The sequence below is a fragment of the Mesocricetus auratus genome, unplaced genomic scaffold, assembly GCF_017639785.1.
Source record: "Mesocricetus auratus isolate SY011 unplaced genomic scaffold, BCM_Maur_2.0 Super-Scaffold_100011, whole genome shotgun sequence".
NCBI classification, from domain to species: Eukaryota; Metazoa; Chordata; class Mammalia; order Rodentia; family Cricetidae; genus Mesocricetus; species Mesocricetus auratus.
The window spans coordinates 79,355,340-79,382,263 of NW_024429195.1; the positions used below are offsets into that span (position 1 = coordinate 79,355,340).

The 26,924-nt window shown below is 40.2% G+C and overlaps 1 protein-coding gene across 5 annotated transcripts in view; it reads right to left on the reverse strand.

The window, feature by feature from the left end:
* Positions 1 to 241: 241 nt before the first annotated feature.
* The window catches only part of Washc3 (WASH complex subunit 3), a 45,351-nt gene continuing 18,668 nt past the window's right edge, over positions 242 to 26,924 (reverse strand). For 4 of the 5 annotated variants that reach the window (XM_040755124.1, XM_005067974.4, XM_005067973.4 and 1 more), the window contains 2 exons: positions 11,089 to 11,153; positions 242 to 509 (listed from right to left, as the gene is read on the reverse strand). In XM_040755124.1, the coding sequence (XP_040611058.1) occupies positions 425 to 509; positions 11,089 to 11,153 (150 nt within the window). In that variant the 3' untranslated portion in view covers positions 242 to 424. The remainder of the gene's footprint in view (positions 510 to 11,088; positions 11,154 to 26,924) is intronic. The other variant, XM_040755123.1, reaches the window with a different exon arrangement.

Sequence of the window (26,924 nt, forward strand, 5' to 3'; positions counted from 1 at the left end):
TAAGTTATGAACCATGACAGAGAATCTTAGTCTAGTGTTACTTTCCGCCAGAACGTTCTTCAAAAAACTTATAAAACAAATGTGTGCAATGATCTTCAAACTAACATATTCACTAAATTGAACAGTTAGTCACATTCTCTTATTTTTACATAAAGTCTACTTTGATCAATAAGCTCAAACTAACTCATTTTAGATGTTCACAGAGTCCATCCTAGTGTCACTCACAGCAATTTCGGTCATCTATTTTTAATCTCAGAGGATTTTATTTGGTTAACAAAGGTTTATTTAATTTCATTTTTTGGACAGAGGAAGGCTGGGGCAGGTGTGTGGTTGCCAGCTGATGATTTCGTCCCTAAAGCCAGAGTCTCGCGCTCCCACAGGATGTAAAATACACACATCTATGCAATGCTCATCCTAATCCAACTCAGTCACTGAAGGAAGACTCACTATCGGAGCTTTCTTCTGTGGCCTTGTCACATGCACCATTAGGCACTGGAGCGTCTGGCTTCCTGAAAAGAAAAAAAAAAAAGAGAAAAATTTAAAGGTTGTTCTAACTGAAAGCAAGCACTTACAAACTGTAAGTTAGGTTCGTCTTGGTGTACTGTGGCTAATAAATCTGCCAGGTTTGTGTTCCTTGCAGGAACCTTCAGCACTGAACCCCAGTGTGCTGCCTCTGACTTTTGCCCACTCATGGGGATCAAGTGCTACTTGAGCCCCAGCATTCCCTGCATCTCATTACCATGGAGACTGCCACAGACAGAGATGTGATGTGTATAGGCTGGCATGACCAGTGTTAAGTCCCTGCTGCCTCAAGTGCACACTGGGGCACAGACGGGGAAGTTAGGAATGGAAAGAAATGAAAGCTGTGGAAACTCAGAAGCAGAAAGGAGTTCACGAATAGCTAAGAAGCATAGGCAATGTGGAAATTCTGTGGGGGAGGAGGGCATGGTCTCTAAAGAAGAGTTTTTTGTTGTTGTTTTGTTTTTCCTCTAGAGAATGAATATAAAAAGGATGAGATGGTTTAAGAAATACCATCTCAAAGACAGCACAACAGGAAATACCCCAACTTTGTATGAGTGTGCTATACTAAACAAAAAATGAAAACTTGATAGGGCTATTACAAGTCACTTTGAGGGGTTGGACAGATGGCTCATTTGGTAAAGCATTTGTCTTGCAAGCATTAGGACCTGAGTTTGGATCTCCCAAAACCATGCAAAAAGCCAGAAATGGTGACACATTGTTGTGAGAGGGAGGTGAAGACAGGTGAATTCTTGCAGCTTTCTGGTCAGTTAGTCTAACCTGCTTGGTGAAGTTCCAGGGCAATGAGAGCCTTTGTCTCAAACAAAAGGAGGAACGACACATATACTGTCCTCTGACCTCCAGTGGATAAGCATGTGTGCATGTACACCCATACGTGCTCCACACACAGAAACATGTACCCCCACATGCCCACATCCCCCCAAGACAGTTGTTTCCAATGGGCATCAGTAGTGTTTGTGCCAGGAAATCCTACTCAACACTGATGCACTATACTTAGCTTCTATTCACTTTTATCAGAAAGCAAATTCAACAAGAAAGGATACAATTGGAGAAACCAAGAGAGAAAAGGAAGAATAATGAGATTGCTATGTGTTCCTAATTTAAATGACCAGATTTATTCCTGACTCGGGTCCCTTGGTTATTATTAACTGAGTAGAAATTATCACTAAAATGAGGGAATATATAGTCTACTTGCTACTTTTATGGCTAAAATGTGGCACTACTTCTACTTGTCAAATATAAACAAATGTACTCTGCGGAGCAATTTTAGACTATGTCTTTAAGGTAGTCACATGTACCCAAAAAAGGAAAGCCCTGAAGGTTTGAAGCAGCATTTCCAGGCTTGACTGATGGATGCTATGTCTGCCTAAAATACCAATGCAGGCCCATCAGCTTCAGCAGCCTTCACAGTCGCAACGGCCCTAGAAGCAGGAGGTACAACACAGAGCCCGTTCTTCCCATTAAGTTTCTCTCTGCTAATACTTAATGTCTCCGTTGTTTTGTTTTGTTTTTTTTCTGAGACAGGGTCTTACCATGTAGCTCTGAAACTCACTATGTAGACTAGGCTGGCCTCAAACTCATAGATATCTGCCTGCCTCTGTCTCCCAGGTGCTGGGATTAAAGGAGACCATCAGCACATCCGCCTTCCATTTTTGTTTATTTTAAAGGACAAAATTACTTGGAATAGGCTCCCAAAGATCATTCATACACCATGGTAAACACTGATCTACTACCCAAGGTCCCAGTGATTTCTGTGGCCTCCTCACTGACACTACATTCATAGAGTCTGGATGGCCTCTCAGCCATCAGCCTGGACACATGGGGAAGGGCCTAGGTCCTGCCCAGGATGAAATGACAGACTCTGGAAGGGCCTCACCCTCCCTAGGGAATGATGTGGGAATTGGGTGGGGGGCTGGGGGCACTGGTGGAAGGACAAGGGAGGAGGTGTGGGAGAGGGAGCTGGGATTGACATGTGAAACATTCATGTTTCTAATTTAAATAAAAACATATATTGAGGGAAAAATGATATGAAATAAAGAAACAAATAATGGCATGACAAAGGAAGTAATAAATCCATTGCAATGCAAAATTCTAAAAAAAAGGACAAATTATTTCAATACTACATCGAAATTATATTAGTGCCTTTGACAACTCAAGCAAACAAAGGAATGTACATATTTATCTAAAACAAATGCTATTTATAAGAAACAGTTGGCTGGGTAGGGTGATACATGCCTATAATCTTAGTATTTGGGAGGATGAAACAGGAGGATTGCTGTGAGGTTATGGTCACCCTGGCCTTCCCAGCAAGATCTTGTGTCAAAAAACCAAAACAGATTTAAAAAAGTTAAAAGGTAGCCAGGCGTTGGTGGCACATGCCTTTAATCCCAGCACTCAGGAGGCAGAGGCAGACGGATCTCTGTGAGTTTCAGGCCAGCCTGGTCTACAGTGAGTTGCAGGACAGCTAAGAGCTACACAGAGAAACCCTGTCTCAAAAAACCAAAACCAAAACAAACAAAACTGAAAAAAACAAAGTTAAATAGAGTTAAGTCTAGAAAGGAGCAAAACTTAATAAAATGTAGTGTGTAACGTGATCATTTAAATAATATTAATTCTTCTGAGCCACAAACATAAGAGGTCATCCCATCGTCTTGACCTTCTACAATTGTTGTCTCTGGTGATTTGTAGTTTTCATTGTCATCAACATCTTTGGGAATAGTTATGCTTAGGTTTCTTTTGAGGCTATTGTAAATGGGGTTGATTTCTTAGCTGGTTCTTTTCATTGTGTTTTTTGTGAGTGGAAAAAAACAAACCTTTATCCACCAGCGGGTACTCTGCATTTCTATCCCCTCAGCTCCTGGCAACCAACACATGCATTCTGTAACCAGCTACTTTGCTGAAAGTGAAGAAGAGTCTTCTAGTGGGAGTCTTTTGGGTCTTTAAACTGTAAGATCATCTCATCCATAAACAGATGGTGACCTGACTTCTTCCTTTCCTACTTGTAGCTATTTATTCCTCTGTGTGAGGGGGGTGGGGGATGGGCAAGCTTATTTATTGCTGGTAGGAATATCTATTCACAGGGAAAATCTGTATGGAAGTTTCTCAAAAACAGACAAATACAATTTCCATATGATGCATACATACCACTTTTGAGTACATGACCAAAAGAACAAAAATCAGCTACCCATTGCAATACCTGTACTTGCATGTTTATTACTATACTACTGACAACAGCCAAGTCATAGAGTCAGCCTAGGTGTTCCATCAGTGGACTGATAAATAAAATGTGGTATATACACATAATGGAATTTTAGCAACAATGAAGGAAGAGATTATGTCATCTGCAAGGAACTAGAGACCATCATGTTAAGTGAAATAAGCCAGCCCCCCAAAGAGTATCATATTTTCTCATCTGTAAATATATGAAAATAAATCATGGACATTAGCAAAGAAAGGAAAACAGAATAAGAGAGAGCAATAGGGTGTGAGTGATGGAAATACATCAATTTCTACAAATAGCATATGTTAAAAAGGAAAAATGCTGAGTGCAGCCATCCATGGATCCACATGCTGCTACACTGTACAGCGGCTGGGGACACAAACTCTAGGACCATGCCGTCCCAATGTCAGCCTGACACTTCCATGTCAAGCAACGTGGCAGAGATTAGCACTCTGTGCCCAGATATCTGACAGGAGTAACACGATGACAACATTAATAACTGTAAAGTATTGAACAGCACCTGGTTCACAGTACGCACTAATGAATGTCACTTGTATTATGTGAGCCTCAGCATCACACACCTATATGCAAGGATCTAAGTTCCTTCAGGGCTAACGTGAAAACCCCTGGGCTCTTGCCCTGAAGTAGCTGCTTTCCCCCCACCTCTGGTAATTGATAATGTGCTCCTTTTTTCTGAAGATCTGCCTGTTCAGGACATCTCACATAAATGAGATCGTAGGATGCCCATCCACTGTGCCTGGGTTCTTTCAACTAGCATGGTATATTAAAAGTTTATCCGTGTTGCAGCATTACTGCATGTCATTATTTTTCCTGGTGAATAGTATTCTATTGTACACATACACCACATTTTGCTTATCCATCATCTAATGGAAGACATCAAGGTTGTTTTACTACTTTGTACACCGTGAATATCTGTGTACAAATTTTTCAATGAATACATGTTTCTGGGGCATATGGAAATTGTGCACCTTAAGGGATTTCACTATGTGTATTTCTTGTGCATGGCACTATGTCACAGAAGGACATCTCACACAAGTATAGACTGCATGTTGAGTACAGTCTCCCACCCTTGTCAGTTTTGTTCCCCTTGATGGCTCTGCTTCTATTTTCATGCCATATACACACGTATGATTGATTACATGTATCTATATATAGCCCAGGAACTATAACTAAGAGACAATATATTCATCTTTGTTATTGCTAAGACAAGGTTTCTCTGTGTAACAGTTCTGGCTGTGTTGGAACTCACTCTGTAGACCAGGCTGGCCTTGAACTCACAGAGATCCACCTGCCTCTGCCTCCCGAGTGCTGGGATTAAAGGTGTGCACTACCACTGCCCGGCCATATTTATCTTTTTAAGAAAGGAATTCATATTTAATTAAGGACTGAGTGTGGGCTTGTGTGCCTACAGAGGCCGGGGGAGGGTATCAGACCTCTTGGAGCTGGGATTACAGGCAGTTGTTCGTTGCTCAGTTTTGTTTTGCTTTGTTTTGGAGTTTTTGCAGATTGTAGATGTTAGTCTTCCATGAAATGTGCAGTTAGCAAAGATCTTCTCCCATTCTGTAAGCTGTCTATTCACTGGGTTACTGTCTCCTTTGCCTATAGAGCTCCATATTCCTATTCAGAAAGCCCCTGCCCTAAAGTGATTTCCTCTAAATATTTTAGAATTCTGGGTCTTACATTAAGCCCTTTTATCCATTTGGAACACACACACACGCACACACACGCACACACGCACACACGGATGGAAGTGGGAGGAAGGAACAAGGAGAGAGGAGAGAGGAGAGAGGATAGGAGAGAGGAGAGAGGAGAGAGGCAGAGGCAGAGGCAGAAGGAAAGAGAATACTTTCATTCTTCAACATGTCAATTCCTACTTTCCATCGCCATTTATTACAGAGGCTGTTTTTTCCTCTAGTGTATATTTTCGTCATCTTTGTTACAAACCAGGTGTCTGTTGCTATGTGGGTTTAACTTGAGTCTCCATTCTGTTCTACTGACATATGTGTCATTATTATGGCTCTCAGAATAAACAGGAATCAGGTATGGTGATGCCTCCAGCCTCACTCCCTTCGTTGTGGATTGTCTTTCCTACCCGGGATCTTTTGTACTTCCAAATGAATTTTAAGACGGTTTTCTACTTCTTTGAAGAATGATACTAGAACTATGACTGGGGGAATCACATTGAATCTGCAGATTGTGGTGTTAGGACAACCATTTTCCTAACAGTAATTTTCCCAATCCTACCCACTTCGTATGTCAGTCACATGATACAGGCCTGGTCAATTATAGCAAGATGTTTTTGTGGGGACTCAAGCATGTGCAATCAGAATGTTACTTTAGAAACCAGCTTTGGGTTATGGAGCAGAAGAAACATTCTTTTTATTCACTGGCAAAACCTAAAAATTCCTGTTGGTTCCCTTTCTCGGATCCCAGCAGGGAAGACCCTAGCAGTAGGAAGCCTATGGTGTATTGAGAAGGGAGGAGAGGACGATGTCTGCAGCCATCCAGCCCTGAGTCTCTGGCCTCTCCATGCTGTCCACTGTCTGTACTTCTCAGCTCGGAACCAGTAACTTCCCTTTGTGCTCAAGCTAGTTTAAATGAAGAGAGTTTTAAAATACATACATTGCTGATTTAATTTTTTTCTGTAAATGAAGACTTAACTTTGTGTTTAAAACCACAGGCACTTAAAGGATATAAAATTCAAATAAACATTCTTTGGGAAAATATGCAGTTAGTTTAAAATCACTTTTTAATTTTCTTTACATCTAAAGCCGCTGAATTTAATGAAAACAGTATACCAAAATATTGTTAGAATAACTATGGCTGAACAGAAGGTGGTAGAGGGGATGGAGTATTTACTCAAATGGCTATCCTATAGGTTTTCAATGTCATAATAAAATTATGATGTCCTATGATATTGTTGTAAGTTAGTGGTCTGTCAGAGCTCTACGTTATAGCAACAGGCACACTGGAGGGAAGAAAAACTCTAGGGCTCTGAACAGAGACAGTACCAGCGAAACACAAACCTCAAGACTCCACCCCTAGATGAACAGCTACAGGCAATCAATGGCAGCTGTGAGAAGGAAAATTGGGTTATCCAATCCCAAATGGTTAGTCTAAAACATATACATACGAACAACACTAAATGGATTAAGTAGGATGGATATATGTGTGTATACATATATTTATATATAGTTAGAATATATACACATGTGCATATGCACATGTACTACAGTTAGTATATATGTGTGGGTGCATATATACATAGGCATTATAAATATGTATATATAAATTATAGAAGGGGCCATAAATTGGAGGGAGCTGGTGGGCACAGAAGGAGTTGAAGGGAAGAAGGAGGAGTAGAAATGATTAAAAGAAAAATACAACTTATGTGTTTAATTTTCAAAATAATAAAAGTTAAAAAAATCAGACAAAGTTGGGATGACAGTGTATCTCATTGGTGGAGTGTGTACTTATGATTTGTGAGTCCTAGGTACATGTCCCAACACAAATGTCCCATACATTCTAGGTACATGCCTCAACACAAATGTCCCATACATTCTAGCTGATAGCTGCCAGTAATCAGTTAAGAACTGCAATTAAAAACCAGACCAAATAAATCCCACCTATATTTTGGAATTGAGATCTACTTTTAATCAGTTGAAATGTCACCAGGTCTTACGGAGGCATTCTCTCAATCGAGGCTCCCTCCTCTCTGATGACTCTGGCTTGTGTCAAGTTGACATAAAACCAGCCAGGACAGATACGCTGGAGCCCAGGTGAGTAGCAGCCTACTAGTTTGCTCAGCTCCAGATCCGATCCCCAACACAGGGTAAAAATAAAGTTTGTTCTTTGCTACATAATTGGAAATAGAGACCTCCAGTTTGAAAAAACTGGGTATAATTTTAAAAGTTCATATTGTGTGTATGAAATATGTCATGATGGTACACAGTCAACTCAGGATTATAAAGAAGTTGTGGCCCCAAAGCGTGGTAAATCCATGGTTTAGAACATTCACAAATCACAGGGAACAGTCACTAGACACGCACTGCTTGTCCAGAGCTCTACTGAGCATCTATATCATTACTGAGGAACCGAACCATTTTATTTTCCATTTATAGATCAATCCATGGTTCCAGAGACAGAAAGTGGCAGGGTAGACTTTCAGTCTCTAGTGCAGTGTCGCCTGGGCCTCCCTTAATCACCATGAACTCGCTCCTGAGTTGCCCTGGACCAAAGGCCCATCTGTCATCCCAGAGGCACAAATGTAGTCATTACTAGGTAATACTGGTATTTCTTCTGAGCAGGGTGAAACTTCTGTTTCCTGGTAAGAAAATCTAGGCATCGATTGAGGGAATTTTAAAAGCATGATCTACTCATTCTGTATTTCTGGATATAACATTAATTAATCTCTGAATAAAGATTAATTAGAAGTTTCAATTTTTCCCTTAAGCTGGCAGTGACATTCCAATGTCTTTTTATGCCAGCAGCACCAAAACTAATTTTGAGAAGCTGAGGATTAAAAAAATTAGAAGTTTCAGTACTTATCAAACATTTTGTAGACATATCAATTTTGTAGACATATCAAATTCAAGGATAGGCATAATTTTCCAGCAAAACTGCCAGGCTTTATCATGTAACTTTTACTTTAAGACAGTGTGCTTTTGGGCTGGAGAGATGGTTCAAGAGGTTAAGAACACTGACTACTCTTCCAGAGGTCCTGAGTTCAATTCCCAGCAACCACATGGTGGCTCACGACTGTCTATAATGAGATCTGGTACCTTCTTCATACATGCAGACAGAATACTGTACATATAATAATTAAATAAATCTTAAACAAAAAAAAAAAACAGTGTGCTTTTTGGCTTCCAGCTTTTGATTACAACAGCAAGTTCGACAACAGGCTTAGTGACTGGTGTTTATTTCTCCCTTGACTTCAGTTCTGTTCTCTGTCCAGACCAGACAGATCTAGACTAGCTCTTCCAACAGTTATATGAGTTTGTCTTACTACCTGGAGCTAATAAAACCAGAAAGTGTATGTTTATACTTTTAAAGAAAAGAGAATCAGGACACTCTTTACTCAAAGTCCTTGGATGAGGTTTATTTTGTACCTAAGATTCCAAATAAAACTATGTTCTCCTTGGATAGGACATTTCCTTCATGAACATCACGTCAAACTTCTCTCCCCAAGTGAAGGTCCCTAACTTGTGTAACCCCAATTTCACAGCACCAGAATTCCTCTGTGAACAAGGTGGCTTACGTTCACACTAAGCGACATGGAGGTGGAAATGATTGGAGTGGTGATTGCTGAAGTGCATCAATTCACTCTGACCAGTGCCCCTGGTGGTTAGTGGCATGAAGCTATGAGGCAATGGGTCAGAAGTCAGCCTGCAGGCTGTGGTTGGGGAGCAGCGTTTCTGTAAGGCCATGATATTACTGGAATTCTACCCTCCAACTTGGCATCCACCTGACAGCTGAATGTTTCTCAACATTTACAGACAATGACACACACGCACATTTGTTAAGGGTGATATAAGAGCACACCGGGTGTGTAAGGGTTTCTCCCCTCACTACTTACAGCTCTCTTAAGGTGATAATACCTAATACCCTCATAGAATAAGAAGTTAGCTAGACCACTAAGATGGGGGGGGGAAGGAGCCCTAAGAGAGTTAAAACAGCATATAAATATGCCATAAGGGAATAGAAAGATGATCTATCTAGAGAAATGCAGGTCATTTGCAATGGCTGCACAAAATGAACATGTACAGAACCAGCAAGAGCATGAAAAATACTCTGGACACAATGGGGAAAGTATTTCCATGCAGCAGTTAGACACTGTATGTTGAAGGCAAGAGTGGAGTAATGAACAGATATACTTGGCTTTGCCAGGATGGAGTGAAAGAGAGCACAGACACAAATCGGGTGCTACTGTAATAATTCAGATGAGAAATGATGAGAGCCAGAACCAACAGCAATAGGCATGTAGGCATGTGGAAGAGGGAAGAAGCAAAGTTATCTTCAGGTTGCTAGTGTGAGTAGTGTGAGTAAAAGAACCACCAAGTAGGCTTCCTCTGGGAGAGAGGAATGAAATACCAGTACCAGAAGACCATACCCAGCCTGTGGGATGCAAATGGGACACTGACTTTCCGTCTCTGCAGAGTGCAACATCATCATTTTAAAGGGCATTTTTGAGCTTTATTATTATTTACGGCCTATTGCCTATTTCTAGAAGCAGAAAGAATCCCTATCGAAGGTAAATGTACTTATGATCATACAAATCAAGTACTAAAATAGATGAGATCCAAATGTTCAATTCTTATTAAAATGCATGCCACAATCCATCTACTTTTAAAATGTCAGAAACAATCTCCAGAACACATATTAAACATTCCAGATACGCTTTGCTCAATCACCAAGCCATGCTATTGTAGTCAACCCTTTTGCCATTTGGAAACAAACCAAATGAACATACATGTTGGAAAATCCATTGTTGGCAGCTTTTAAGGCATTCTTGAATTTCACATTTTTGAAGATAAAATATGAGAAGATGACTTTTATGGTCTTTCATTTCCAAAATGCACACCTTTTCCTGAAGTGCTGGAGCCAAGAAAAATTCCAAAAGCATACTGCTAGCACAGTTTGAATGCCCGGGTAACACAGGAGTGAACAAAAGCGCCAACTAGACAGAGTCTTTACAAGTATCTGGAGACTTGTAAAGCAGAAGGCTTGTGAGGAAGCCATTAAGAGATATAATTTATTGAAATGAACGGCATGGTCACGCTGTCTTAGATGGAATGAATTATTATCAAGTTTTGAGCTGTGATTTCTTAGCATTTCTAAAAAAAATATAATACACATTCAAATTGGCATCTGTTTCATAATTACCATTAGTGTGCACCTAGGATATTGTTGATCCAAGTTACTTCTCAGCCTTTCTTAATTTAGGTCACCATAAAATAATTTCTTATTTATTATGAGCTTAAGTAAAAAAGAGGTGTACAATGTCTTAACATATCACCCCAAAGGAAAAGTCAGCATGGGAAAAAACAACAAAAATCCCAGATGCCTGTCTACCAAATTCTGACAAGTTTCATCAATGAATTTCATTTCTTGAAGGGTTGGTTATAGTAGCCTAGATATTTCCTTTCCTTTCCTTTCTTTCTTTTTTTTTTTAATATAGGGGCACAATTTATGATAATGACATTCTCAACTATAAAACACTGTACAGGAAACAGTAGAGAGAGCCTGAAATATTTTTTGTTACAACTGTCAGATTTAGTACCTTGTCAATTAGAAATATTACTTACTCAAGGAGGTCTGGATCCAGCCCTTCTGATAACATTTTGTTTCTGATTGCCATTACTGGAACACCCTAAGCAAAAGCCAAGAGATAATAATTCAGTTATAAGAAAGCCTTCTTCTTCCTTCCTTATTTCCTTGAACAACCTAAAAGAATACACTGAGGTATGTCATTATCTAAAATAGGTCTCCCTTTGCTTCTACTGTTTTATGTGCAAAGCATCTGAACGACATCAGGGCACAGTGCACACTGACCTGATCCACATAAACCCAAACCAAGTCCCTTGAACTAGCTTATCGCCACTTCCGCTTTGCAGGATGAGGAGATTACATTCTCAGCCAAGGAAAGAAAGCATGGACAGCTCACATGGCTGAACTGATAGAATGAATAGTTAATTATGCTCTTCAAATAAAAACAAAGGTTTGAGAGCTTTTCAAAACATAGCATAAACCAATGTAAGTGTCCATGTAATACGCAAACATCCTGATTTCATTTAGACACCTTAGACTGGAATTCAAGCAATATAGGATACAAATATGAAGCTAGGGCAACAGAAGTGTTAAGCTGAAAAACACTGAGAACATATGAACATCTGCATTCAGGTCAAGAATTATTAAAGTAGTAAGAACAGGATACATTAGAAGTGAATACAAATAAATGTATTTGAGAAAAGAACTCATTTAATGAGTAAACAAACTCTGTAAGTTCCTGTCACTGAATGTGGATGTCTCAAAACCTTTGGTAGCAGTAAAGGGGTTCTGAAAGTAGCACACTCGAAAATTAATTGATGAACCTGAGGGGTTCTGTCAGCACTTGCCTGTGGTGTAGCATGTGGCTCTACTGAAGCCTTGGTTCTCAACATACCACCCTGCGTATAGCATCAAGCCACATGGCTTAGGAATGCTACCTGAAACACCTCTGCCTGGACTCAATACTACTGTATGCTATGAGCAGCAGTAACTTTTTTATGCTTTTATAGAAACAATGGTTTAATTGTGGAAAACAAACTTTAGTAATTTCTCATGGTTGTTCCTCATATAAGTGTCAACATAGTGCATTTGGGTTGCAGCATGTTCAAATGTTTGAAGTTAAAAACTGCTGTTGGAGTTTCATTAAAAGCAACATAGTTTGGGTTGGAGATGATTTGATGGTTAAGAGTGCTTGCAGCTCTTCTAGAGGCCCAGAGCTTGGTTCCCAGCACCCGGAGTAGAGTAACCAAGAAGTTAAGACAAGTCCTACTTCTGAAGTATATTTTCTAAAATGAAGACTCGAGTAAAATAGATTTAAAACACAAATCTACTAGTTAGCTTTATAAAAGGGATTAGTATACGTGTTCGCCCTTCTCAGAGAAGCTTCTTTTTGCAGTGTATGGTAGTTCATAGAGTCACAACTGGTCAAACACAGAACACAAGTGCCTGTGGAGCTCAGCTCCCAGTGGGACCTCCATATCACACCCACTGTCACAAAGGCCCAAGGATGCCATGGAAGCGGCTTGGGGGGATTGCTTCAAAATATGCTTTCTGGACATGATAACTACTGCATGGATGAGCTCTCAGTTTCCCTGGCTGCCTTCACAAAACCAGTACAAGATCAAACCAGCCAAAAGGCCAGCACACTGGGGAGGTCACGGGGTGGTGGTGGTGGCAGGTGGGGGTCAGGGGGGTGGTGGTGGGCTCAGCAAGCACCACAGCTAACAGAATAGCTCTTGGCAGTTGTTGGCTGTGTGGGAGGGGGAGTCAGTTTTCTTTAGGGAAGCGGCCCCTGGCAGGCTGCCATGCTCCAGTGGCTGGCCCTATAGCCAGACACCTACTGGTAGCACTAATGGCGTCCTGCGTTTAAAGCATTACAAAGGACATGAGTGGGAGCTGGGAGATGGGGGGGGATAGTGATGGGATCTATTTAACTATTCAGGATAACAATGAAGAAGTTTAGAACATTTCATTTTTCAAAAGCACTGACGTTCGAGGGACAAGAGGGAAAAGAGCAGAGTTCACACCATAGTTCCTAAGAGCAACAACAGAGAGATCCAAACAAGCGCTCAGCTTCTCCTAAGTATGATCTGATGTCAGAAGGTCGTTCTGTAAGCACAACCATGTGATTTATTTATCATATGTTAGCATAAGCCACAGGACATCACTGGAAAGGTTACAAAAATAAATTACAAAACCCAGAGAACAGAAGGGAAGAGAAATGAGGTTAAAAACAAAAAACAAAAAACCAAACCAAACAAAAAGCAAAAACCACCAGCATCTCCTAAAATATAGCACAAAAAGTGTATATGGGGCGAGGGGAGGGAGATGGGTGGAAATTCACAAGTGAGAACCAGGGATGTCGGTAGAATCAGATAAACTCCTCATTTTAACAGATTCATGGAACTGATGAGCGTGAAAGAATAATAGACATCTGAGCCCGAAGCTCTGTATTTTAACCTGACTTTTCTGGAACCAGTTACAGGAGAGCACAGAAATACCCAAAGTTCAGTGAGCCTTTTGCCACTTTAGTATATAGATATAAAGGAAAATACACCTGTTTTCAACCATCTGCCCTGCAGAGACTTCTAATCACACCTTGATGTAAATCTCATAAAGCTTGATTAAAAAAACAAACCAGGAAACCACTAATTGGGCCCCTGTTCCCAGCATGCGTTCTGACTGGACCTACTGTTGTATATGCAGTGATGTTGCTTGGCAATCTGCTGTTTGCTACATTGTTGGTAGGACGTCAAGTAACAAGAGTCTGGTTTGTTAACCATCAAAAAGAAGTGTCCAATTTCTAATCTTGAAGAGACAAAGCTACTGGTGGTCTAAGGAGGACACAGGAGACCTTGAAATGAAGTCTATGGAACTGTGGGGTTTTCTTTGGCAAGCGATAAGGGTGGCCTGTCCAACAGAAGTAATGAGGAGAGGAGGCAGCCATGGGTCTGCATTTGCGTCACTGGAGAAAGTGTGTAAAAAAGCCATGCTAATGAAATTAGGATAGCAGTACTAATGGTTAAATGCTAGTTTCTTATATCACAAAAACTGTGTGGAGTTCTCCAGGCCTGCCAATATTTACACAATAATCTGCTATTGTGTTAATGAGATCCACGCTACTAAATCATGTTGAAATTTCCTGAAGTCTTAGATTCGAAGGAAAAAAGAAAAAGGATTTGCTTCTTGGAAAAAATAACAAAAACCAAATCCTTATATTTTAGGCTTTTTCCCTATCATTTTATAAATTTGAATTCAGTAATTTATATGTAAGAAGTGGAAAATATGAAGTTCCTTCCTTACATAGAGTAAACAGAATACAAGTTCACGGAGCTGACAGGAAGCAGAAACTGTTTTGTGGAGGGAGTGCTGGTGACACCTGGAACTGGAGCACTCGACACTCAGGCAGAAGGCCCCAAGTCTGGAGCCAGTCTCAAAACCGTTTTTCATTTGCAAAGAGAGAGGTGTGTAGAAACTGTAGGATGCTATGGGCTGGAAAAGGAGCCACTACACTTTGACAAGTTTTTGCGACATGGAGAAATGGACTCAACCATATCTCTGCCTTCCGATGTTTCAAAAGTGTGATTTCTATTCATTTATTTGTTTGTACAGTTGTTTATTTTGAGACAAGATTTCATGTAGCCCAGGCTTGCCTTCAAATAAATTACATAGCTTGGGGCTAGCCTTGAATTCCTGATCTTTCTGCCTTTGCCTCCCAAATTGTGGTATTACAGACATGCATCTCCATGGTTAAGAATGCCACTTTTTAAATGTTATTTACTTTTATTTTATGAGCACTGGTGTTTGCTATGGGTGTTGGGTCCCCTGGAACTGGAGTTACAGACAGTTATGAGCTGCCATGTGGGTGCTGGGAATTGAACCTGGGTACTCTGGAAGAGCAGTCAGTGCTCTTAACTGCTGAGTCATCGCCCCAGCCCAAGAATGTCATTTTTAAAACACACTGCATTTTATAAAGTGCTATGGTCTTATGTTAAGGATAAAGTTTTTAGATAAAATATTACATATATATTCAGATTAAAAAAATACATACAAATTTGTTTGCTGACCAAATCATAAAACAAAACACATGCTCAATGATTTTTTTTTCTTCTGGAAGCTTCCAGTAATGGAATATGAAATTAATTGAAATAAGTATCTTTAAGAGTTTACCATAAATCTAAGGAAGGAAGCTTTATAAGACTTTATAAGACAAGTTATAAGGACTTGCACAGATCTAGAAAATGCTGTGTTCTCACATTAATGTGGAGACTGTTCCTGCTAAGTGTTTCTGTCTTGAACCTAAATGTGTACGTGAGTCACAAATCTTGCCCAATACCAAACTGTCATTTCTTTGAAAAGGAGCAGTGACTGAGTTCTTTTACAAGGGTTATTTTACGAGCCGAGTGTCCGGGTCAGAACTGCCTTCTCATTGACTACTTGTCAGCCATGTTTGAAGACGCAGGGCAGCTCACAGGAACAAATGTGCATCAGCCATTCCCAGGGCCCAGAAAGTAAGTAAGGAAATCATTGTGTCTTTAGTCATAAAATAAATACACTTAGCAGTTCTGACTCTATGCTTTAGGGATAAGAAGTTAAAGTTCACCTGGATGCATACGAAGTTTAAAAACCTTTGAGAAAACCATTCCCAAAAGTTAGGAATCTATTATTAGGAGATAATTTAAAACACAGCTACACCAATTTTCCCATGTTATTAACACCATCTCACATCCCATAAAATACACTTATAACATAATAAACTTCTCGTGTTAATGAGCAGAAGAGTGCATAAAATGCTTTCTTTGCATCTGTAACTCCTCAAGTGTTTGTTGATATAAGAGTAACTTGGTGCTGCAGGAGACCCAACTTCTTCCCATTACTATCATGTGTAAGGGCTATAAAGAATGTATTTATTTATTTTTGATACAAGCAGACTTGGCTGGCCTGGTGCTCACTGTGTAGACCACACTGATCTTGAACTCAGAGAGGTCCACTTGCCTCTGCCTCCTGAATATTGGGATTAAAGGCCTGCATCACTGTGCCTGGCTTGGCATGTAGAATTTTAATGCTTGCTTTGACAGGCTCACCAGTGGTGGAAACATCAGATAACGTCTTTCTATAGATATATTCACTTTCATTTAAAATTTTATTGTACTTTAACTTTCTAAACTTGCAAATAATTGGAGATATTTATTTAAATTATGCATATGTGTATCCCTGTGTCTATATACTGTACATGTATCCTTAGAATCCAGAAGAGGGTGTCAGATCCTGAAGTTAAGAGTACAGGTGACTGTGAGCAGTATGATGTGGGTGTGGAAATAGAACTCAGGTCCTTTGCAAGCGCAAAATGTTCTTTATATAGCTGAGCCTTCTCTCTAGTCCCCCAAAATTTATTATAAATCGTTAGCATTTGCTAACCAAATTACAAGTCTATGAATTCAAATGTTAAAAACATGCCAATTCTCCAAATATAGCAATAAAAGAGAAGATTCTAGTAACTTAAATCACATAATATTTACTTCAGAGCTAATATTACAGTTAGGGTAAGGTGTTTAGGCAGCCACATTATGAGTCTCTCATTTTTTGACTTTAGTAATGCATACACACACGAAGAAATATTGTCAGGGTTAGGCACCCATGGAGGCTACAGAACCAAGGAAAAGAGCCTTGAGTCTGGTAAGGACATGCTATCAGCCTTGACTTAAGCAACTAATTACAGGTCCTTTGTGAACTTAGGCCAGGAAATGAAAGGTGCTGCATGTTGGAGACTTTTCAGGAATGGTGCTTAGGTCTGGAGCTGGTGACAGGCACCCTCCCCTCCCGAGGAAGCCTGCTTCTTATCACGGCCCACTCTGTCACCTGGTCTTTATTGTTTGTCTCATAAATTAACCACAATGCTAGATAAATAGATTAACAGGAAAAGTGAGAACTATGTATTTCAAAAAGGAATAAACAAAAGGAAGTAATTGCTTAAATTCCAGGGGCTACCTTTCCCTTGTACCCATTAGGAAAACTTTCAGGAGGGTCCCTTATTTCTGGTAGAGTAAGGAAGAGAGAACGGCATGGATGAATGACAGCTGGGAACTAAAGGTACAGGTGTTGGAATGAAGAAAGGACCCCACTTTCAGCAAGCACAGCCGGCTTCCAGTTAGTCCCTCAGTCTGAGAGCCACAGCAGAAGCCCCAAGAAGATGCTGTGCCTTCCCTACAAGCTCAGGAGTGCTGAGAGGCTGTGCAAATGAAGGCTATGATGTCAACGATGCTTGCTTGCTTGTGTCTTCTCTGTCTTTCCACGATGGAGGAGGAAGGTGTTGTGCTTAGCAGTTTAATACATGGAAACCAACCTTAATGGCACTAAGCAATGGATGAAACAGATGTTTGACTTAAAGAGGTATTTCAGGTAATGCACCTTATGTATTATCTAAATTATTTTAATTAGAATGCTATTAATACAAATATCTGATGACTTCATGAATAAATACATTTTTAACATACTAACTTTTATGTGGGTCATAGAAATTTAACACAAGTTGTTAGGTTTGGTGGCAACTGTCTTAGCCTGCTGAACTATCCTGCTGGTTCTCAATTACATTTTGAATATTATTTTGCATTTTTTATTTTCTTATTTCCCACTTACCCTTTTAAATAACTTAATTATTTTATTTTATTTTTATGTGTGTGGTGTGTACTTGCTTGTGCCTGCAGTGGTCAAAGGATGGTATCAGATCCTCTGGCGCTACAGGGACAGGCAACTGTGAGCCCCTAATATGGGTGTTGGGGATCAACCCACAAGAGGAGCAAAAACTCTTAACTGTTCATCCACTCCTCCACCCCTTAAACTTGTTTTTAATTAAAATGCATTTTAATTAAAGTAGCTAATACAGCACTCAAGAGTACAGTAGCCACGTGTCTGTCAGCAACTCTAGGGGGACCAGCCTCCATGTAAGCACATCAGTTTGTTGATAAGTGACTGTTCTTCATATGTAACTGAGAATTTTTGACCTTCTGAAGGTCCACAATTCAAAACACATTTTCTAAGCACATTAAGCACCGTACATAAAAGCAATATGGCAAGCAGCTAGTTCCTGGAAACAAATGAACACTTTGGTTAGAGTGCTGCCATGAAAACTACAGAACATTAGCATGAGAAGACATGGAACTATGGGAGAAGGCAACACTGACGTTAGGGAAGAGCAGTTGAGGGCCGAGGGAGGCATAACTAGTAGCACCTCATAGACACTGACAACCGTGACACAGTGGTACCAGTCTGCTGCATGGCAACTATTTCCTGCTACCTTTATCATGCCCCAGAGAACACGTGAATGTTAAAATCTGAGTTAGATTTACTGTTTATTGCTTATACCCATATTTATAAAAACAAGATCTTTTTATCAAGAAGAATGAACAAAGCTGGGCCAGGTGTCATAGGCCTGTAATTCTAGAGGCTGAGGCAAGAAGACAACATGTTCAAGAACTGTTTGGACTACAGAGTGAGCTCAAGGTCAGTCTGGAAACTTAGTGAGACCTTGTCACAAAAAACCAAAACACGAGCCAGGAGGTGGTGGCACAGGCCTTTAATCTCAGCACTAGGAAGGCAGAGGTAAATGGATCTCTGAGTATGAGGCTAGCCTGGTCTACAGAGTGAGTTCTAGGACAGCTAGGGCTACACAGTGAAATCTGTTTTGAAAAACCAAACCAAATCCAAGGTTAAAAAGAAGTATATGATATATCTTAGTGGTAGAACTCTTGCACAGTGTGTGGGAGGTCCCGTGTTCAGTCCCCAGCACCAAAGAAAAAACAGCCAATCAGAAAACTCCCAACACATAAATGCAAATACAGAATTTAAAGGCATTATGTTTCGGAGACAGGAGCTCACTATATAATATAGGCTTCCCTGTATCTCATATGTAGCCTAGTTGTCCTTAAATCTGTGATCTGCCAGTCCCCGCCTCTCAAGTTCAGAGAGTACACATGTGCCACCATGTCAGGCAGGAATACATCTTAACTATGTACACCGTTACTTGCTCTGAGCTTCCTAACTTCCCGGGCAACATGCAGAAGTTTAAAAGAAAAGAAAAATGATTGAAAATCAGTCTTTATAGATTTCACAATTGACATGAAAATATATCACAAAATATATCTTAGAGTTCAGTTCACTGACATTAGGAGAAAATTAGTAACTTTTATATTTATCAAAAATATGACAGAAAAATTTTGTAGGTTCTCTGATATAAAGTTATAGGCAAAATTTTGACTGCTAAGTTCTCTGCTTAAGAGAAAGTTCGTGTACTTCTATCAGGTAGGACATAAAAGGGAGGCTCTACCAGAGGCCACTCAAATTTTATTTACCCCAGTTCATAGTTCCTCCTTATGGGTCTACTGTTCCACAGAGACCCATGTCTTGCTTGCCATCAAATTAACACAGTAATCACTTAGCAGGCAGGAAACAGGAAGCTTGTCAAATCACTGGATGTGTGGCTTCCCTTCAATAATCAGCATGAGATTTCCTCTTCATCCTACAAATCTTCCTATGTTAGAAAAACCAGCCTTGATATTTACTAATATATATATATATATATGTATTATATATATATATATTAGAAAACCTCAGGTATTACAAAAAAGAAACACATATTCACACTTGGAAGTAATATACACTTGTTGAACTAAATCCGGGACTAGTGTTTGACAGCTGGCATCACCATGAACCATAACTGTCTTTTGGTCACATTGTTGACTAGTGATAAGCAGCCTATCTTGGAGCCTTCTAGACCATGGTAAGTCATACTGTATTTATATAAAAAGGGTCTGGTGTCAACCACTCTTAAGGTAACTCTACCCTGCTTGCTATCTGAAGAGAACTCTGTATCCTGCTTGACTGCTTCCCCAGGTCCAAGGTGCAGCACCTCTTGATGAACATCTTTAATACTCATTTGCAGACTCTCTGCCCTTAGGTAATGGAAGTCCCATTTCCCTAGGCCAACATTCACTGCTGGCAAGGGATACATCAGAACCACCAGAACAAGAGATTATTCAATTCACGTTTTCAGCAAGCCAAAGAAAATAGAGCTTTGAACAGTCTAAGTGTCTGAAGAGACTGTTTTGGCAAATATGGTTTCAAAAAGTATAAGTCATTAGCTTCCTTAATGTGGAAGTAGGACTTTCCCAATGCACAATTTATTACTGGCACAAGATTCACCAAGCTCTGCCAGTAAAAGGGGGGAGATTTGTTGGAAAAGTGATCTATGTACACGATTCCAGTTAAGTTATAAAAGCAATATGTAACTTAGCAAAGGCTGGTGCCACACTATTATGGTAACAAGCACTAAATCAGAATCAATTATCTGCCACATTTGGAACAAAATAGTATTACTCACCGAAAAATCTTGTATAAAACTTATTTTTATAGGAAAAGAAAAAAATCAGAAAGGCCTGCAGGTGTTCCAGGAACCTTTATTAATGGCATGGTCCAAATCTGAGGATTAATGAATAGATCATAAATCTAGAAGGAAGTTCAGTTCTCAGTTTACATGAGAAAAAAAGGCCTTGAGGTGACAAAGCTTGAATGTGGTCACGCACAGCCTAAGACAGAGCTAGGGAGCTCTGCATTTCAGAGGTACACATGCTTCTAGGCACTCCCGCTCTGCCAAAACAGTTGCTTTATGCGACAGAAAGCATCCTGTCTCCCAGAAGTGTAACCAAAAATGGTGTAGAAGCCAAGATGAAAGGTATTACTTCCTGGTCTGTGACAGGGGCTTGTGAAACAAACAAAGGCCATGCTAGTTTCTGTTCGAAGACATTTAATTAATTAATTAACTAATTAACATGATTAGGCTTTAAAGTGGACTTACCAGAATGTGACAAGTGAGACTGGAAAACTCTAAAAAGTGATACACTTCTGAAGACAGCTGGGACTTAGGGAGGAAGCCCCCAAAGGATTACGGTGCATCTCAGAGGGAGCTTGAAAATAAAACAACACTTTTGTAATCTATAGGACTTTCCCAGACCAAAGTGAATGATCACTGCATGGGGAGTCCGCAAATTCAAACTTTTCAGACTAGAGAAAACATGCAGGCATCTTGAAGAGGACTCTGTCTAGTTGAGAGGATGAAATGATTCTAAGCAATGCGGAAAGGCAGCAGGAGAAGAGATAACACTATCATGAGAGCATATCCAAGAACAAGATGCCCTGAGTGAGGCAAGCACAATACAGGTGGGTTACTGTGGAGTAAGAGCAAAATGTCACTCAAGAAGGAAGGAACGTCAGTACTGTGCAGAGGAGCTGACGCTTTGTGACATATGCTGCTGAGATAAATACTGTGCTTTCTTTTGTTACAGACACATTTGCTTTCTTTGTTTTAGGACAGGCTTTCTTTGTTTTTATCAATACAAATACCTCCCTGATAGCTAGAATGTGGGCTTCCATGACTCAGCTTCAGTGGCTTACAGTAATGTACAGTGGATGGCGCATTACTCAAGACCACACCTACACTCAGCTTCATGGCTTACAGCAATGCATACAGTGGATGGTACATTACTCAAGACCACACCTACACTCAGCTTCATGGCTTACAGTACTGCATAGTGGATGGCGCATTACTCAAGACCACACCTACACTCAGCTTCATGGCTTACAGCAATGCATACAGTGGATGGTACATTACTCAAGACCACACCTACACTCAGCTTCATGGCTTACAGTACTGCATAGTGGATGGCGCATTACTCAAGACCACACCTACACTCAGCTTCATGGCTTACAGCAATGCATACAGTGGATGGTACATTACTCAAGATCACACCTACACTCAGCTTCATGGCTTACAGTACTGCATAGTGGATGGCGCATTACTCAAGACTGTTTCTAAGTACAAGTAAAATCCTTGGATGAGTTTCTCTACATTAACAGTCCTAGGAAAGCAAGGGAAACATTAGTGACTCTCCAGAGCTGAGAAAAATAGGTTAATTTTAATAAAATCTCTGAACTTCTGGGAAAAGTAAATACTTTTCACCATTGATAAGGCAATTTACAATGAAAGGATGTGCTAGAATTAGCTAAAGTAGGCTGTTTTGGGGGGATGGCAGCAAAGTATGCTTACCATTTTATGTATTTCCCTCTGAACTCTGTTTATTTTTGTACTTAAGGAATTGAATTAACTTAGAAGTATATGCAGCTGATTAAAAGGCTAAGAGAGAAGAGGAAGGCATTGCACTACCCTGGGTTACTAATCTAATCATCTAAATAATTCTCCTGTCACTAATAAACTGAATGACATGTGTCTCTAACGACTCTGCCAGGCATATTCTACAGCAAGTAGTAATGTCATCATGTTCCTCCAATTCCAATTTTGACAGTCACTCATAACATATTTAAGAAATAACAAAGTGTTTACATATAGATTAATATTTGGGTTCCATATATTAGTGTTAACATTGAGAGACACCTCTTACGTGGTCCTAAAAAATGTTTAAAACCAACAACTTGAAGACACAAGAGCTAATTATTCATTTCCACATGACTTGAAGCAGGAGCAGAGAACAGACAACACCGTGGTTAGGACTGACCTAGCACTCTTACAATGCTGTCACAGCTGGGGTTGCTATCACTGTGAAGACCATGACATAAAGCAACTTGGGGAGGAAAGGGTTTATTTACAACTCTCAGGTCACACTTAGGGTAGGAATTCAAGGCAGGAAGGAACCTTGGGGAAGGAACCCATGAGCAAAAGCTACTTATCAGCTTGCTCCCCATGCCTCGCTCAGTCTGCTTTCTTATAAGTACCTAGGGGTGGTACCACCCACAGTCAACTGGGCCCTTCCACAACAATCATTAATCAAGAAAATGGCTGCCAGACTTGCCTAAGGGATGAATGCATTTTCTCAATTGAGAGTACTTTTCCCAAATGACCCTATTTTGTGACATGTTGACAAGAAAATCAGCCAGCACATGTGATAACATGAATATAAAGATTACTTAAGGCTATTTTTAATCGTGCAGTTCCTCTTTTGATTGGTGATATCATATAATATGTATTCATAATAAAGGGTATGAAATAACAAATTCCATAATGAATATAGAAAAAATGGCTGCACAGGTTAATGAAGGGATTGTTTTAGCTTTATAAACTGGTACATTCAGAAGCTGGGATGTGAGATGAGTAGAATTTGAAAAAGTAGTAATTAGTGGTTTGGTTTGAATGAAGAATGGAATTCAGGACAAGGAACAGTAGAAAATAAAAGCTGGGTAATAAGAGTCTGGGATACAGGTTGGCACAATGAACTAAAAACAATAAAATTAAATTTAACTTGGATGAACTTCCAGTTTTGGGATGGCAGGGTACAAATATTGTTTCTCCCTTTCTTCTTGAAAACCACCCTCAAACAACTAGAAAACAACCTCTAACTTCAATGACTAAGAGGCATGTAAGAACCACAATGCTTGGAAACTGAAGAACAGAGAGAAGGATGATTGATGAGCTCGTATGACAGATGAAGGCCAAGTCCATGAGTCACAAGAGGGGACACCAGGAAGGAGCAGCACTTCCAGAAGCCTGGGATGCCTAGAACACATAAACACTGTACCAAAGGCTCAGGGAAGGCAGGAGCTCAACACATGGAAACGTGCTCTCATCAGAAAAAGTCTGAGACAGATCAAACTGTACCATTGCTGTGTTCAGGCACGGAAGCATAAAAGATGATCTAGAGTTAAGTCAAGAGAGTTACGTCTTTTCTTTCTTCCTTAACAAAACATTTACTTTTAAAAATATTTAAATAAAAAATTATAATGGCACTAACAAAAAGATTTTGAAATACTTTTATTAGATAGAGATCATTTTAAAAGCATATATGGTCTGTCTCTCAATTCCACATTCAGAGATTCCAATTCTGTGGGCAGAGCTATGAAACTGTATTTTATAGATTTTTTTTCATTCTGAAAACGAGCTCAGAGCAGACTATCATAGAGGGTGACCAAGGAAGCCCTCACTTAGAAACTGTTTTAAATGGAGATTTGAAGGAAATAGTGAGCAAACCATGCAGCTACTGGGGAACAGCATTCAGGCAGAGAATGGATGATGTGAAAGGCCCCAAGCAGGAGATTGAGAACACACTTAAGTCAAGGAACATTCCAGGGCCAGATGAGCTGGAGCAGAGAGAATGAGGCTGAGCTCAGAAAGGCAACAGGTAGTAACTTAGAGAGGACTACCTCATAGGCCTCTTAAGATCTTAGACTCTGGTACCTGGTGAGATGGTAGGTTGTATGACTAGAAAAAAATGGTAAAGGATCATGACACACACACACACACACACACACACACACAGAGAAAGAGAGAGAGCAAAAGAACTTATTTTAAGTAATTAATAACAAAAATCAAAACTGCAAGTAACTTTTGGGAGTGTTAGCTGACTAGTCATGCAATCTCATAAGTGTTTAGTAAACATCGGTGACACAAGTGGACAGAGGCAGTGTCCCACCTTGTCTGCAGGAGCTCTGAGACATGCCAGGCAGGTCCCGACCTACATGTCTGCAGTAGTGCAGCAGTCTGTCTGATAACTGTGATGACTAACAGGATAGAGAGCTCGTGTACGCAATGAACGCAATGGACAGGGGAAGACTCGCTCTCCAGGGAGAAGGCACAGAACTTAACTTAAGACGCATGAACTGTTTATTTATGAAAACTTGTGTCTCGTGTTTCCAGATAGCAGTTGACTGATGACCTGCAATTGTGGAAAGCGGCACCATGGACACAGGACTGCTATCGAGACCTAAATGAAAGGTTTCAGAAAAGCCAAGTCCATTTTCTCATTTCTTATGTTGGTTAGGTCAGAAGACACTGACATAAAAAGCTTTTATGTGTCATTCTGGAGGCTCTTCTTTCTTATTTGGAGAGTCACATCGTTTTTAATATTTATCTTTCAAGTATAATCTTTCCTGGTTTCATTATTATACACATTATTATATGCCCTTCCTTATTCTTGTTAAAAAGTTATATTCTTTTTTTAATTCAGAAAAGTTTATTACAAAGTGTTCTCATATTTGTTATTTGTCATAATGGCTATAGTGTTTTTAAAATTATTTTACATCCCTACTGCAGTTTTCCCTCCCTGTTCTCCTCCCAGTCTCCCCCCCCCATGGCCTCCTCTCTGTGCCCCCCAATCCACCCCTCCTCTGTTTCTGTTCAGGAAAGGGCAGGCCTCTTATATCAATAAAGCATGTCATAACAAGGTGCAGTAAGACTAAGCATCTCCCTACACACATATTAAGGCAACCCAATATGAGGAGTAGGGTCCCCCCAGGCCAGCCAAAGAGTTAGAGAGACAGCGCCTGCTTCGACTGTTAGGAGTCCCACAGGAAGGTCAAGCTACACAACTGTCCCATATGCGTGGATGACCTAGGTCAGTCCCATGCAGGTTCTCTAGTTGTTGATTCAGACTCTGTGAGCCCTTTGGAGCTCAGGTTAGTTGTTTCTATGAGTTTTCTTGTGATGCCTTTGCCCCCCCCCACCCACCCAAGCTACTATAATCCTTATAGGATTCCCGAGCTCTACCTACCATTTGGCTAGGGGCTCTCTATATCTGTTTCCATCAGTTGCTGGATGAGACCTCTCTGATGACAACTGGGCTAGGCACCAATCTATGAGTACAGCAGAGGGAGCTATTTCGGGGTCAGGTAGAAACCTGGTACAAGGGAAATTCCCAGGAATCTACAAGAATGACCCCAGCTATGACTCCTAGCAATAGCAGCTAGGTAGCCTGAACCAACCATCTCCTGTGACGAGGCAAGACTTCCACTGAAGTGATTAGGACACCAACCTAGCCACATAACCATCAACCTACAGTCTGTCCTGCCTACAGGATGTGCTGGAGTAAAAGGTTAAGGGGGGTGGCCAACCAATGACTGGTTCAGCCTGAGACACAGGCCACTAGAGTGAGCCCACCCCTGGCGCTGCATGGAAAACCAGGACCCAGAGACCTAGGATAGAACCAAACATGCCTGGAGAAGGAATTCAATGTAATAATGTCTAAATGTTTATACATTCTTATCCCAAAGTCCACCTTACACCTGAAACCTAGAGGTCAGGACATTGACTGTCAATGGACCATTCCAAAGCAACAGATCTGCTTCTGATACAGAGGAGAGAACAGGCTGACCTAAAGTACCCAATCTGCTCTCTGCTCTCTGGCGTCAGACAGCAGTATTTGTCCTGAAGTCTTATTGGTGGCAAACAATGCCACTAACTGTGAAACAACTTATTCTTTAGTCTATAGTAATTTTTATTTGCTCCTGATAACAAAATATTATAAAAGCATTAATTTCTCTCTCCCCATTAATTTTTTTCTTTTTCGTTTTGATTTTTCAAGACAGGGTTTCTCTGCATAGCCCTGGCTGTCCTGTAGACAATGCTGGCTTCAAACTTAGATCTACCTGCCTCTGTCTCCCAAGTGATGGGACTAAAGGTGTGCATCACCACTGCCCGGCTTATTTTTTTTGATTACCAGAAGAATAACATTCTTTTGGCTCTTTCAATTATTTGCAGTAGGGCTTTCTTTAGATATAGACGTAAATTTACTTCTGTTGCTATAGACAACCATACATATTTTTTCAACAGACCATGTATAATTTCTTAGAAAAACATAAAGGTATATAATATTAAAATTATTTTCTTATGTACCAAGAGAGCTGTGTTCTTTTTGATAAACCAAATCACTGATAAATGAACATCAAAATGGAATATATTTTTGGTTGTGAGCCTAGCCTTTAACGGCTGAGCCATCTCTCCAGCCCAATAGAATATATTTTAAAACCATATTTACACTAGCATAAGAGAATCAAACTCAAGTAATGATTTACCAAAGGAACAGCTTTCTTTAATTTT